Source organism: Eucalyptus grandis, chromosome 9 (genome assembly GCF_016545825.1).
Source record: "Eucalyptus grandis isolate ANBG69807.140 chromosome 9, ASM1654582v1, whole genome shotgun sequence".
NCBI lineage: Eukaryota > Viridiplantae > Streptophyta > Magnoliopsida > Myrtales > Myrtaceae > Eucalyptus > Eucalyptus grandis.
The window spans coordinates 20,640,545-20,654,087 of record NC_052620.1 but is presented as its reverse complement, the minus strand read 5'-3'; the positions used below and the strand labels follow the sequence as shown (position 1 = coordinate 20,654,087).

The following is a 13,543-nucleotide window of genomic DNA, read 5'->3' as shown; positions in this document are numbered from 1 at the left end:
ATAGTACTTTGATAAATATATATGCTCGCCAGAAGCTGCCAGCCATACTTTCATAGTATGTTGATAATTGATTAATAATCAAATCACCATTTTTATCCTTCCTGATAAAAATACCCATGCGTGTATAATATTTTCTCACTTTTGAACATTCCACCATTTTCAACAACTCAAAACATATTTTTGGTGCTGTAAACCGACGCCCGGTGATTTTCTAATTAATTAATGAAATTAATTAATTTTGGGATAAAATATCCCCAACCACAAATCACCTTCAATTCTCACAAACCAGCAGTCAATTAAATAAACGAAATGCACCACTGTAATCAACACGAAATTCTGTTCATCGACCATCCTAGTCAAAATTCCATAAATTAAATAATTAATTAAATAATTACGAAAAATAATAAAATAATACCAATAAATACCAAAAACGCATACTTAGGCCCGTAAAACCTAATTATATGCCGAAACGGCCCGGAAAAATTCCAAGACTCATTAGATAAGTAATAAAGTCTATCTACTTGCTAATTACATAAAACTAATCACCTAACATGCACTGGTAATTAACTAATTCACTAAACCGTTCTAATTATCCACTAAATCAATCTTAGTCTAATCTAATCAACCCTTAAACGTCATTAACCTACTAAACGAGGATTAATTTAAACGTCATTAACCTAAAACTAAACGAGGATTAATAAACTTAAACTCACCCGTTTAACAAACCCCCGCTGGATCAAAACGACCCAGGGACTACAACGGTGGCTGAACGGGCTTAATTCAAACCAAAACGAGAGGTGCGGGCTTGGCTTGAAGGTTGAAGCTCACGGACTAATGAGCTTGTTGTTTCAATGAAAATGGCAAAGAACAAATGGGGAAAGGAAAATGAAGGAAGATGCAAACACGTGTGGTGTGGCAAGGAATTTTGGTGGGGTAAACACGAAGATACAGAATTTGAAGGAGGTGGGGGCGTCGGTGGGGGCAAAGAACAAATTGGGGAAAGGAAAATCGAAAGCAAAACAGAAGCAATCACGGAGGGGGAAAGATGACGACGAAGCAGCATGGACCAGCTGAAGACCCACGAAAGAAAAAAAAAAGAATAAGAGATAAGCATGGCAGGGATTGTCGGCTTGGGGGGGATGAACCGTGAGAGAGAGAGAGAGAGAGAGAGAGAGAGAACGTGTGGACAAAAGGGCTAGCAAGTTTGATCGAAGTCAAAGAAATCAAGGCACAATGAAGACCATAGAAGGGGAAATGTCGGCTAAAGGGGGGGCGGCGAGCGTGCGATTAAGGTGGGACCAAAGGAGGAAAGGAAAAATTGAAATAAAATAAAATTATAATTTTGCTCAACTTCAAAACAACTTTTCAATTGGTCATCTTAGGGCCAATTTCTTCACCAACTTGCACAATGTGAAGTCCAACTGATGATCGAAATAAAACAGTCCCTCAAACCTCTGAATTTCCCTTAATTCCGAATTCTATTTCATTTTTTTCAAAATCTGATTTCTGAACGAACTTCTCCTATTAAGGTCTGATCAAATGTGGAAAAAGCTCACGAAATTTCCTTTCACCAAATGGCTTATGCCAGAGGCCAGAAATCCCTTCAAATTGGTCAATCATAATATTCATTCATTTTCCGAATCGTCCAAATTAATTTTCCGTAAAAATCTCGAACTCGCCGAAAATTCCTCGAAAAGTGAGTCGACGTTCCTAAAATGACTTGTGATATGACAAAACTTCAAATTTCTGAAATCGAATTCAAATTCGCGATTAATTTCAATCAGACGCGATTTTAGCGTAACCTAGCCTACCAAGTAGCTTTTAGAAATTTTTGTACAATTGACCCGTGGTCGATTTTCTTTGAGCCACACGTACCTCTTAGACACATTGGCGACTCTCAGTTGTCATGAAAATCTCGAGATTTTAAATACGGACACGGGTACCTAAAACGACAAAAAATCAATCTAGTGCCAACCGACAAAATTTTTGCAATCAGGTGGAATTACCCAAACTTTGATCACATACCTCGGTCGAATCGACCTATCTCCAGTCTCTGGTTGATTTTTAATTGTGCCGTAATGACCCTTGCAAACTAGCACGGTTGAGCAATCAATTCTTGTTCGAATTCTCAAGTCTATTGCGTTTAAAGTCCCTTAAGATTTCATTCGATAGGTCGGTTGTCTCATAAGTGGTCATCTCAGAGAAAAGCACTATAAGTGCATTGATGAAAGGCTCAACTCATCCAATCGAAATAAGAACCTGAAATTCAGAATGTCACATTATCTTTGGTAGACCACACGCAAGATCTTTTGAGAACATCTAGAAAATTTACTTCACATTAATATGACCTAATTGTCCGTATCAAAGATCACACTCCTCTTCTTTTCTTTTCTTTTTTTAATAAACATTAGGCATTGGGCATCATCAAGATTTACATTGAGCAAGTAAATATTGCCATACATTTTAACTAAAAAAATATATATGACTTGTCTTTCCTTATGCCAACACATTTACTTCTCCAAAATTGATTTTTTATCCATTGTCTCATAGTTGACCGATACTTAAAGGATTATATTTTAAGCTTTTGACGAGTGAAACATCTTCAATGATTAGATTTCTTAACCTGATGTTTCATTTGCCAAATATCTCTCCATCGTCCCTTACTCCTAAAGTGATAGTGCCTCCATCTATATTGGTGAGGTTTATATGTCTCGAGTAGTCACTATCTAGATACCATTTGTTTTTCTCAAAATCACTTGCAATCAAGAAGATTTTAATTTTTTTCTTCGGTACCCATGCAAACTAAGATCTCTTTTGTTGGGTTTCGAATTTGCATCAAATCTCCAATGAATCTTTTTGAGCTTCAACTACTCATTTTGACATTCTTGCTTGAAATGACCATATTCATTAGAGTTAGAGCAATTAGTGAATTGCTTGTTAGTAGATTTTGCGAAGTGTCTTGCATATGACTCTTATAAAGATGTACAAGAGATTTTTGTCTTAGTCTTTCTTTGACTTTTGGAAATAAATACTTCTCGATGTCATTTTCCTTGTGTCCTAAACCACATTTGTTGTAGTGAGGGATTTGAACTGAGTGAATGTACTTAAGGTCTTTGATCTGAAAGAAAACTTGGAGCTAATTTTTTTAATCTCTTCCTTGAGAGTGCTATTTTCCACTTGAGAGTTCAGGATCTCTTATCCGAAGATCATGTTCCTTCTTCAAGTCATCAAGAATGGCTATAAAAACAAGGTTTTTAGTGGTAAGATCACTAAACATTTTTCTTCAAAACATAAATTCTTTTTGAAGCTTTTTTGTGTTCTTCAAACCTTTCTTTCAATAAATCCCGTAACCATTTGTAAATAAGTTTACAAATGCTTACCTTATTTTCCTCTTCATGGTCAGAGTCGGCCATGAGGCAAAGACTTGCTTCCTCTTCATCACTAGATTCACATTCAATGTCACTCCATGATTCAGCCTCTAGAACTCTCATCCTCTTTTCATATTTTGTTTCTTTATCTTAAGATGAGCAATCTAGTTTTATGTGACCTGTTTCCTTCATTCATAATAGAGGATGTCCTTACCTCTGGATTCTTCTTTGCTTTTGAATGGCTTTCAATCATTTGAGTACTTCATTTGGCATTTGCCTCTGAAGTTTCCTTCTTTCTTTATGAACTCTTTAATTTTCTAGTCAAAATTGCCATATCTTGATCATCATCTTTGTTGTTGGATGATATCTGTTCACCTATGAATATTTTGGTTTTCTTACCTTTTAAGTCGCTTTCCTCATTTAGGTATTCCACTTCATAAGACATGAACGTTCAAATTAACTCACCCATTATGGTTGCATCATTTAGAGACTTTTCTCCAACATACTTTTTAGTGTCTATAGTCAAGGCATTTGAAGCCCCTTCTGCCTCCACCATATGATTCTTTTTGGAGATCTTTAATGAACTATATAGACTTTTCCTTTTTCTTTTTTCAAAGCATTGTCAAAGTTGCTAGATGAAGTGCCTTTTATTAAGAATGTTCCTTTTATTGAAGACTTAGCCCAAAACCACTTGCAACCCGTTAATTGCTTCTCCACTTTCATAGCTATCCTGCAAGTGTCTTCAAAGGACCCAAATGGTTGAAACACACTGAATCAGCAATATTATACTCTTACATCTCTAGTACGTCACACCTCTTACGAAGTTGTTCGAACTCCCTCAAGTGCTCCGTAATGCTCATCCCATGTTGCTTGAGAGAGTTCAGTTTTAGAAATAAATTTTACTTATAGTTCACAGGTAAGAACCTCTTCTTCACAGGCTTGTTAAGTTTTTCCCAAGATACGACCTTACCTTTTCCTTCCCTAATTCTTTGAATTTTCAAGTTTTCCCACCATAAAGAAGCATACTTCTTAAATTCAGGAATAGCAACCTCACATGTCTTTTCATTCAAGTACAACTTGAATTCAAATACTTGTTCAATAGCATGCAACCAATCAACAAAGTTAGTGAAATTGATACTACCTTCAAGTTCGAGTCTTCCACTTTGATTTCGCGGTTACTATCGTCATGCCTCCATCTTCTTCTAACATGTATCACGAGAGTCGCCTCCAATGTGTTGGACTCATCACCGAAGCTTGGAGAGTGGTCTCAATCAACGTGTCGTGGACAATGAATTGGTGGTCTTCATGGTTGTACTTGTCTTGCTTGATTCTCTAAGAGGTTAAGGACTTGCACCATCTATTGTTGGAGATTTTCTATGGCACATTCTCTTCTCCCATCATGGGCATGGTCCAAAGTCAAGCCTCTAGAATCAGATCATTCAAAGCGGAAGTGTGAAACAATACATGGAAGAAGTTACCCAACTAGTTTAACCTAGGAGCTCTTATACTAATTTGATGCATGGTGACGTGTTTGCGTGAGAAGGCAGAACGAAAGTGTTTGATGTGTTTGCACGAGAAGAACTTTAGGATAGAGTAGTTCATCACCAAGGTATAAAAGATTACTCCACTAGCTTAGGATAAGGAACTTGAAGGTTCGCCTCCAACAAATTAGATAAAAGAGCCACTCACCTGAGATAAATTCTAACATATTATCAACTCACAAATATGCTTGCATATAATTGGGAGCTCACATTTTATTCATAGATGGACTAGGACACTTTAGTAGGAGAAAATATTCAATGGTTTATAACCAGTGATCACTAGCCTACATAGCATACATGTGAATTCAATTATAATTCAACACATGGTGTTTGACATGAAATAAAAATTAAATCGCAAGCCCAATTTTCTCTCTCCTCTGGCTCTAGTGGAAGGCTGCGAAAAGGATGAGCAAAAGCAACATTAAATGCTCACATTTATTACTTCTCTCTCTCTCTCTCTCTCTCTCTCTCTCTCTCTCTCTCTCTCTCTCTCTCTCTTTTTAATACTTTTTTCATTTGAAAATGGAGCTTTCCTCTCTTTCTCTCCAAGGCTATCTTTTTTTCTCTATCCCTCTCGCATCTCAAGCCCTCCCTCCTCCTCCTTCAACTTCCTCCTTGCCATCATTGTCGTCTTTCCAACTCTAGCTCAAAAAATTGACGACTGTCTCAAGTTTCAATTTCAAGCTCGAGCATGTCACTTATGACTTTGAAGCAGCAGTGAAAGAGGCTTGTAAGGCTCAATATACCAATAGCAACCCCACCACCTTCGCCTCCCCCAAGAGCCTCACCGGTCGTAACTACTAGATCCCAAGCCCCTTATGCCTCCACCTTCACATGCCACTTGCATTTCTTCACTAGATAGATTAGGTTTTGCTTTGCCTAGGTTCAACGTGCATTCGTGACCAGTCTCCCACACAAGTTATAATACCCTATTTTACTCTTGCTCACTTTAGAAAGAAAATCCAAAAGTGGCATATGATATTTGGGCCATTTTTGTGGAGGAATTGATGTGTTGAGTTCTTAGTAATTCTTGATATAGTAGTCCAGCACGAATAGTTGCTTGAGTTTTAAGCCTAAATGATTTAGCCAAGTCTTCCACCATCTATTCGATAAAATGTTTGAATTGGGTTCGGGATCAGACACTTTTGGGTTTTCTTCCTAAGGTAAATGATATTGGGGCTAACAATACAACTTAAAGGGGATGAATAAGTTGTTTTCAAAATATGATGATCTTTTGCTGAAATTAGCTAATCGCTAAGTAAAGATTACCTCAACCTAATGTTTATGTAAGTACTAACTAGTTATATGCCAATGTATATAAAAGAGTGAAAATGATGGGACATGAAAAATTATAGTGGTTCGGCTTTATCCACAATCCTACGTCCACTCTTCAAATTAACAACCTCAAGATAGGTTGGATTCTATTAACAATCTACTTGGAAAGTTACAAATAGCTAGCACTGATCATTTAAACGATAGATCACACTATCTGGATTCAGCTACTGCTCTTACACTGATATACTAAATCCTTAGCACAATTGCCAAAAATCATAAATATCAAAACAGTATAATAGAGAGCTTATAGCTAAGAACAATAGTACATAACTTACTTGATCTATTTATATGTTGCACTCTCGCTCAGTTTCTCATGGTCTTCTCTTTTATACTCTTTCCCCAATCTAACCATTGAAGATGAATTAGAGAAGCATATAACCGTTGGAGAGTTTCCATTGGGCTGCTATCCAAGGAAGGTACTATCCATACAATTTATTTCCTTGAACTTTTGTAGGTTAACCAAAAATAGCAACTGCTGCCATCTTTTCATTGTAGTCTCTGATTGACCTATTCGACAACTTAGCTACTATGCTACATGCTTTATCCCAATTCTACTGCTGTGCAAATTCAAATCTTTCAACGGCTACTTAGTTGACCCAACGAACATCATCCGATGTACTTAGTTGTTACATCACCATCAACCTGATCTTTATAACTTCAACATAAATATCATCAGTAGCTGATCTTTTAGGTTGACTGGTGCTATTTGTCATAACATGACATTTGCAAACTTTTTTCCAATGGATCACACCATAGATATTGCACCATCCTTTGGTCCAAACATATGCGTATAATATGGTAAGTAATATATTAAGGATTGTTTGTGCATCATCAAAATCCCTTGAAGATGTTTTCTCCAACAAATGAGAGTAGAGCCAAGGATCCTCACCTCATATGGGAGAGGAGGAGAGGATCCGATTGCGAACACACGTCAAAACTGGGTAAGGAGAAACTCTAATGTGTGAAAAAAAATGTGAGCAACGTGTGAAAGAAAGGTAGAGACAGCTCAAGACCTAGTAGTTGCAACTAGCGGAGCTCTTGGGGAGGTGGAAGTAGTGGGGACACTACTATTATATCCAACCTCACAAGTTTCTTCTCCTTCCACATCAAAATCATTGGCGATGTACCGGAGCTTGAAATCAAAACTCAAGACAATTGGTGGTTTCTAGAGTTGGAACCGAAAAGGCAATGATGGCAACAAGGATGAAGTCGAAAAAGGAGGAAGAGGGGAGTACTTGAGGTGAGTGAGGGATAGAGAGAAAAGATGGCCTCCGAGAGGAAGAAATGGAAGCTCCATTTTCATGGGAAAATAGTACTTATAAAGAGGAGAGAGAGAGCTGCAATAAATTCTGTCATTCAATGTTACTTCTACTTAGCCTTTAGTCGGAGGTAGAGGAGAGAAAAAAATGGGCTTGCAATTTAATTTTTTATTCCATCTCAAATGCTACATGTCACTTTATTATTAGATCCACATGGGCTTATATACACCACATGAGCTGGTGATGTGGTGGTTATAAACCGTTGAATATTTTCTCCTATACTAGGAAGCATCAACCTAGAGGTAAATATGGTCAAGGTGGGCGTTTCTGTCCTAAAAGCTAGAACTTCCCACCAATGACTGGTTTTAAAAAAATTGAAACTAGGAATCACCTGTTGGTCCCATAGACATGGTAAATCTAATTTCTATGTGGGTACTTCTTTGCAAAATGTGTGTGTGTGTGTGCGCGCGCGTATTGCTTTGTATCTAAGATTGGCGTAAGCTAGTTTGTTCAGTCTTTGATTGATCAACTAAAACAACCTTACCTATTGATGGCTATACCTTGGAAATCAATCACGAATCTTGCACAAGCCTAAACAACATATGCTCACAAAATGCCTTCAAACAAAGTCTAGACAGACTGAGAAATGAGACTCTACTTGCTCGATAGACACATGAACAGCGAGTTAATAGTTCAAATGATGACTACCTATGCATTTCAATTGACATTTGATACCCTTCTAATTTTATCAGTCCACAAATCTTGAAGGATATACCAGAGAAGGCACAAGTTATTGCTAAATTTTCTAGGAAGTTACAGTTGAGAGTGGAATTTTTTTTAAAAACATATATATATATACCAATTAGGTCCGGGTAAGTGGGTGGGTGGCTCCACACTTGGAATCGGGATCCGAATCAGTATTTATTGATTCCAGTAAATTAGAATCGGGAACCAAACCAATATTCATTGATTATAGTATCTAAGCCGATCAGGTCCAATTTTGGGCAGTTCTAGCAGTTCTCGATTTCTTTACACACCCTTACATCAAACTTGGAAATATTAAACTAACATACCTTATACTAGGAAATATCATATTAGGAAGCATTAAACTAGGAAATCTATTTAAAATAGGAAACCAACTTGAAATGGGAAACCTTTGGCTCAAGTTGAATGAGTCTTTATTCTTCAACTTCTAGAAACTTCATCTAAGACATTTTCCCCTTGTGGATATCATCTTGTGGCCGGAATCTCCCACTGCTTGCATAAATATAAAATCGCCTTAGTTGACTAATGAGGATTGAATTGTACTCATGAGTTATTCGTGTTCAATGGAACTTCCAAGCTCTGATTACTTTCGAAGCTTTCCTGCTCTTACATCAAGAGCTTAATGGACAGCCATGATGAAAATTTATGATTTCTTCCTTTGTTGATGTTCCGGCTGACATGACTCTTGCAACTTAAAAAACACTCGGACTCAATCTTTAAGACGAAACTAATTCATCGAGTCAAATCACAGAATTCCCAGCACTTGATGATCGGACGGTGCGGTATTGTAGGTAATTTGTAATTGGCAAAACCCATAAAATCCATTAACTAATGGAGACAAAACGCTAGACTAGTCCCGACATTATTGGTCATAATGTAAATTGACCTACTGTTTGGGATAGGAACGGACCGGGGGAGGGGACCCCGAATAGGAACATCGAGGGGACCATCATTGATTCAATTGCGACACGGTTGACGACTTCCGAAGGCAACAAAACAGAACGGAAAGCAGACAACGTCGAAGACAAAGTTAAGTGTGGCCATTGGGGTTGTCCCAAGGGCCAAGAAGTGGTCCACCATCATCTCCCACCGCACTTTTTGACTTTTGCCTCCCCTATGCTTTCCCACTACGGATGTGTGGACTTCTCGACCCTTTGAAACCAGCCATCCCTCTCTCGAAGATGATTAGGCACCACTTCTGTCGATGCATAAACCATGCGTGATTCATCAGCAACAGTGCCAAAAATCGACCGTCTGACAAAATTAATGCTTAGCGTGATTGGGGATAGTGAATTCTAGGTCGGCCAAAAAAAGAAGTTGGTGAACCTCACGTTTGGATATGACTCGCTTATTCAAACTCACTTGTTCTTTTTCATGTGGCTGTTGAAATCAATTTATTATAACAATCTCTATATCTCTAGCATTACTCTTTTTTATTGATCGCATACGACCGTTTTTGCAGACACTAGCTACTTATGTTTAAGATTTGTTGTCAGGTCCAGCCGTCAACGTAAAATAATATGTTTCTATCTACTATTAAATAACCGATATGTGTACTTGAGATTAATTTTGTTATTGAATATTCCCACATGAACTCATTTAATGGTAAATGTGTGAATATTTCCTTTGCACCAGAAAAGTTGGTCCTCTTACCATTTTCTTTTGCTTACTCACTCAACAAGCACTCCAAAATACTCGTCAACGAAATTATTGCATCGTCAACGAAATTATTGCACAGACAGGCTTACTTAGTCGCTTTATTTGACTAAACCACCATATGGGTTTTAGATGTTAGCTTGTCAATTATTTTCACATCACAATATATTCAACACCTTCCAACCATAAAAAACAAGCATTCTCTCTCTTGTCAACGAAATTATTGCGCAAACAACCTTAATCAATCGATTAGTGTACTTGACTAAAAGCCACAAAGTATTGTCTTAGAGGTTAGCTTGTCAATTGTTTTCACATCACAATTTCATTCAACACCTTCCCACCATCCAAACCAAGCTCTCTCTCTCTCTCTCTCTCTCAGATTTTAATTGTCATTTAATCAAATAATAAATACATGAAGTGGCCGTCCCCAACCGCCAACCTCTTTCCGCATTTTGGTCAACCGTCCCTTACACGACACCCGGTGGCGAGCGTCGGCTGCTTTCCCATTGTTTGACCCGGTCCCTTTCGTGTCTTTTAATGCCCGCTTTTCTCACTTGCGCGGGCGGTCGTGGGGACCAAAAACAGCTTTGAGTGACGTAGAAAAAACAAAGAAGGGCACGAAGCAAAAGCCCAAGGAGGCATCCAAGGACAAGAACCAAAGAAATAAAGCTCACCCTTTTGTATGACATTAATTTAATAAATTCAGGTAAGAAGGAGAAAAGAAGAAGAAAAAGAAAAGTGAAAGCATGATGAATGATGATAAAGAAAGAACGACCCCACTTTCTTTGATTTGATTTGCCATTTGGGAAACGTTTTACCAGATCCACCATCTTCTTTTTCAAATGCTCATCATCATCATCATCAGTCCTTACACATTGCTCAAGAGAAATGACTTTAGTTCAGACATTGTACAATGAAATTGAAAGATCTGTACTAATTGTACTAACCTAACCAACCCACAAGTCTCTCCTTCGAGAAATTATGATCATTTTTTTCTTTTCATGGGTCTCAATTTTTTTCCACTCAACTTTTCGATCGATTAGATGATTCACTAAACCAAACCCCTAAAGGAACACTATTCAGATGCGATAATTTCATCTTCGAAAAACCGCATCTCCTCCTTATAGTAATATCACGGGGTCATGTCCATCTTGCAAGCGGGCGTGGGTGGGCAAGAAAGACGGTGGACATCGGCTGTACTATTTATATTAGAATGCACTCCAATCGACTTGATTAGGGCCCGTTGTTTCGAATGCTTCTTGGAATCAGCATGCTACCTTCCACGGAAGAATGAGGTCTCAAGAGGACTCAAGGATGAGGCTGGTCGAATCGACCACGGAGAGAGAGTGGTTGTGCTCTCCCTCGTAGGTGACGATGAGCATCGCCGGGTCGTCCGACGCTCTCTCGACGTGCTTCCTCGCTGGGCATCCTCTGACGCTACTGCACTTGTAGTATCCCCTGTCGCGAGGAAGGGGGAAAAAGGAAAATGCAAATGAGAAACCGAGCTACAAAGCGTTATCTCTACTCAGTGATGGAGAGAACACTAATATTTTCTAAAAGGTTTTGCTAACGAGCGTCCTAAAGTACATACTAAGCAACAATTAAGAGAAGTAAAGCTGACCCAAGACAGGAAAAAAGGGCCGTAAGTGAGCTTATTGAAAGCAGCCAACGTCTATAAATACCCAAAATGAATTTTTCATTAACAGATAAATTCGTAAATAACTTCTTAATATCCGCAATATTATTTTTATTTTATTTTTTTAGAGAGAGGGGGAGGGGAATTGAGTACCTTGGATGAGGGGAGCCCTTGATGGGTTTCTGACCGTACTTCCTCCAAGAGTACTCGTCCGGTGGAATATCGGCCATCTTCAGGCTAATCGCCGGGACCCTCACCACCCTCTTCAGTCTCAATTTCCTGCTAATCCACAAGTGAGAAACATTCATTACTACTACGCATTTATTTTTATTTTTTCATAGAAATTAAGACTATGCATCAATTCTCATCCACAATCCCACCAGACAAAACCCTTCTAGAGCTAGCTACAAATATCCAAAATTTAACAATTTATGTTGATTTTTGTGAACAAGTTGTGGAGAGCAGCTCGAGGTTCGAATCACAACATTTCGGCCTTAAAAACAGCATCCACAACACCGTGACATAAATAGAGCCTTGTCCAATACACATGAGGAGGTTATTTCATAAAAATAATCTAATTGAAAGTCCATTAATACTATAGAACTAAAAAGATACATAGAAAAAACTCAACAGTAAACCGGAAAAATTAACGAACTATTAGTGCTGATAGTATGTGGACACAATTTCACTGTTGTGTGATTGAAATTCGGATAATAGGCATCAATTTTTAGTTACCTCTTCTTGGAGCAATGACACCGCCCGGAGGACGATGCGCACCTGCCGGAGCCCAAGGTCTCGGAGCTGCACTTCCTCTTCAGCGACGACGACGACGACAGGGGTGGCTTCCCGCTTATGGAGGAGCTCGTGATCTGGAAAGTCGATGAGGAGGAGCACTGTTGCTGCTTCACGACAACATGACGCTCGTTCACATTGTTATAGTTAACATTACCGCTGATATTGTCGGCGGTCAACGACGACCCAAACGGGAAGCTAGCGTCCGAGAAGCTGATCGTCGTCGACGAGTCCCTCCTCTCGCCGACCACCCCGTTGCTCTTCGATATCACGGCCGAGCCGCCATAGTGGCCGAGAGGAAGCGCCGGCACCGGCGCCGGCGTCGGCGGGATCTGCTGGATCGGGGTGGCGTAGTAAATCTTGGGCTGGTGGGGGTGCTGGCCCGGCAATTTGTCCAGGGCCGATTGGACCGGGGCCCTCCGGAACCGGGCGTGGCCGGTGCGGGTGCGGCCGAGGAGGGAGATGACGTTCTTGAACTTGGAGACGGCGTCGTCGGCGACGGCTCGGCAGTCTCGATCTAGGTCCAACGGGGGTGCTTCTTGCGCCGGCGGGTGCTGTATCTGAGAGTGAGAGAGGAGCTTGATCAGCTTCCCGACGCTCTCGAGGCCCGAGGCGGCCTCTTTCACTGCGGTCTCCTCCATCTTGGCCGAGAAGGTGGTGTCGTTCCGGTAACCCAGCATGAGCTCCACGGCCATGGCAGCAACACCATGAAAATGAAAAATGGCAGAGAGAGAGGGAGAGAGAGAGAGAGAGAGAGGTAAAAGGGGAATGAAGGGAAGGGAAGTTGTTGATAAATAGAGAGGGAGAGAGAGAGTCTTGGTGAAGTGTAAGTGAGGGTTTGCAAACTCCAGTCCTGCCGTGCAAAAATTGTAGGTGAGAATGTAAAATCCAACCCAACGATGACTTTCTCCTTCCCATTTATAATATGTTTGGGAGCACATGTGGCATAGAGTTGGGGGAGAAAAATGCCTCAAAAGTCAAAATCAAAGTTTTTCCTTCATTTCCTTCCCATAAAATTTTCAAAATCACGCTTATTTTCCAAAATTATTTTTATTCCCATCTTTTTTCCGCTTTTTTGTTGGGCTAATAGCTGTGTACTTTTGATTATTGTGATATGATTCTACAATCCAAAAAATGAATGTAAAGAAAATGGTAACCAACAGATGACTAAGAAATAGTATCTATTCTCGA

At 39.4% G+C, this 13,543-nt stretch overlaps 1 protein-coding gene across 2 annotated transcripts; it reads right to left on the bottom strand.

Moving 5' to 3' along the window:
* Positions 1 to 10,674: 10,674 nt before the first annotated feature.
* On the bottom strand, positions 10,675 to 13,234 carry LOC104418534 (probable WRKY transcription factor 15). 2 transcript variants are annotated; one of them, XM_039302236.1, is made up of 3 exons: positions 12,296 to 13,234; positions 11,714 to 11,842; positions 10,675 to 11,382 (listed from the first exon to the last, which is right to left on the bottom strand). In XM_039302236.1, exons 1-3 carry the CDS (start codon positions 13,045 to 13,047, stop codon positions 11,223 to 11,225), a joined length of 1,041 nt encoding a protein of 346 aa, XP_039158170.1. In that variant the 5' UTR covers positions 13,048 to 13,234; the 3' UTR covers positions 10,675 to 11,222. The 2 variants fall into 2 exon arrangements, with proteins under 2 accessions (XP_039158170.1, XP_010028208.1); XM_010029906.3 differs by having other exon boundaries at positions 11,714 to 11,839.
* Between the last annotated feature and the right edge of the window lie 309 nt (positions 13,235 to 13,543).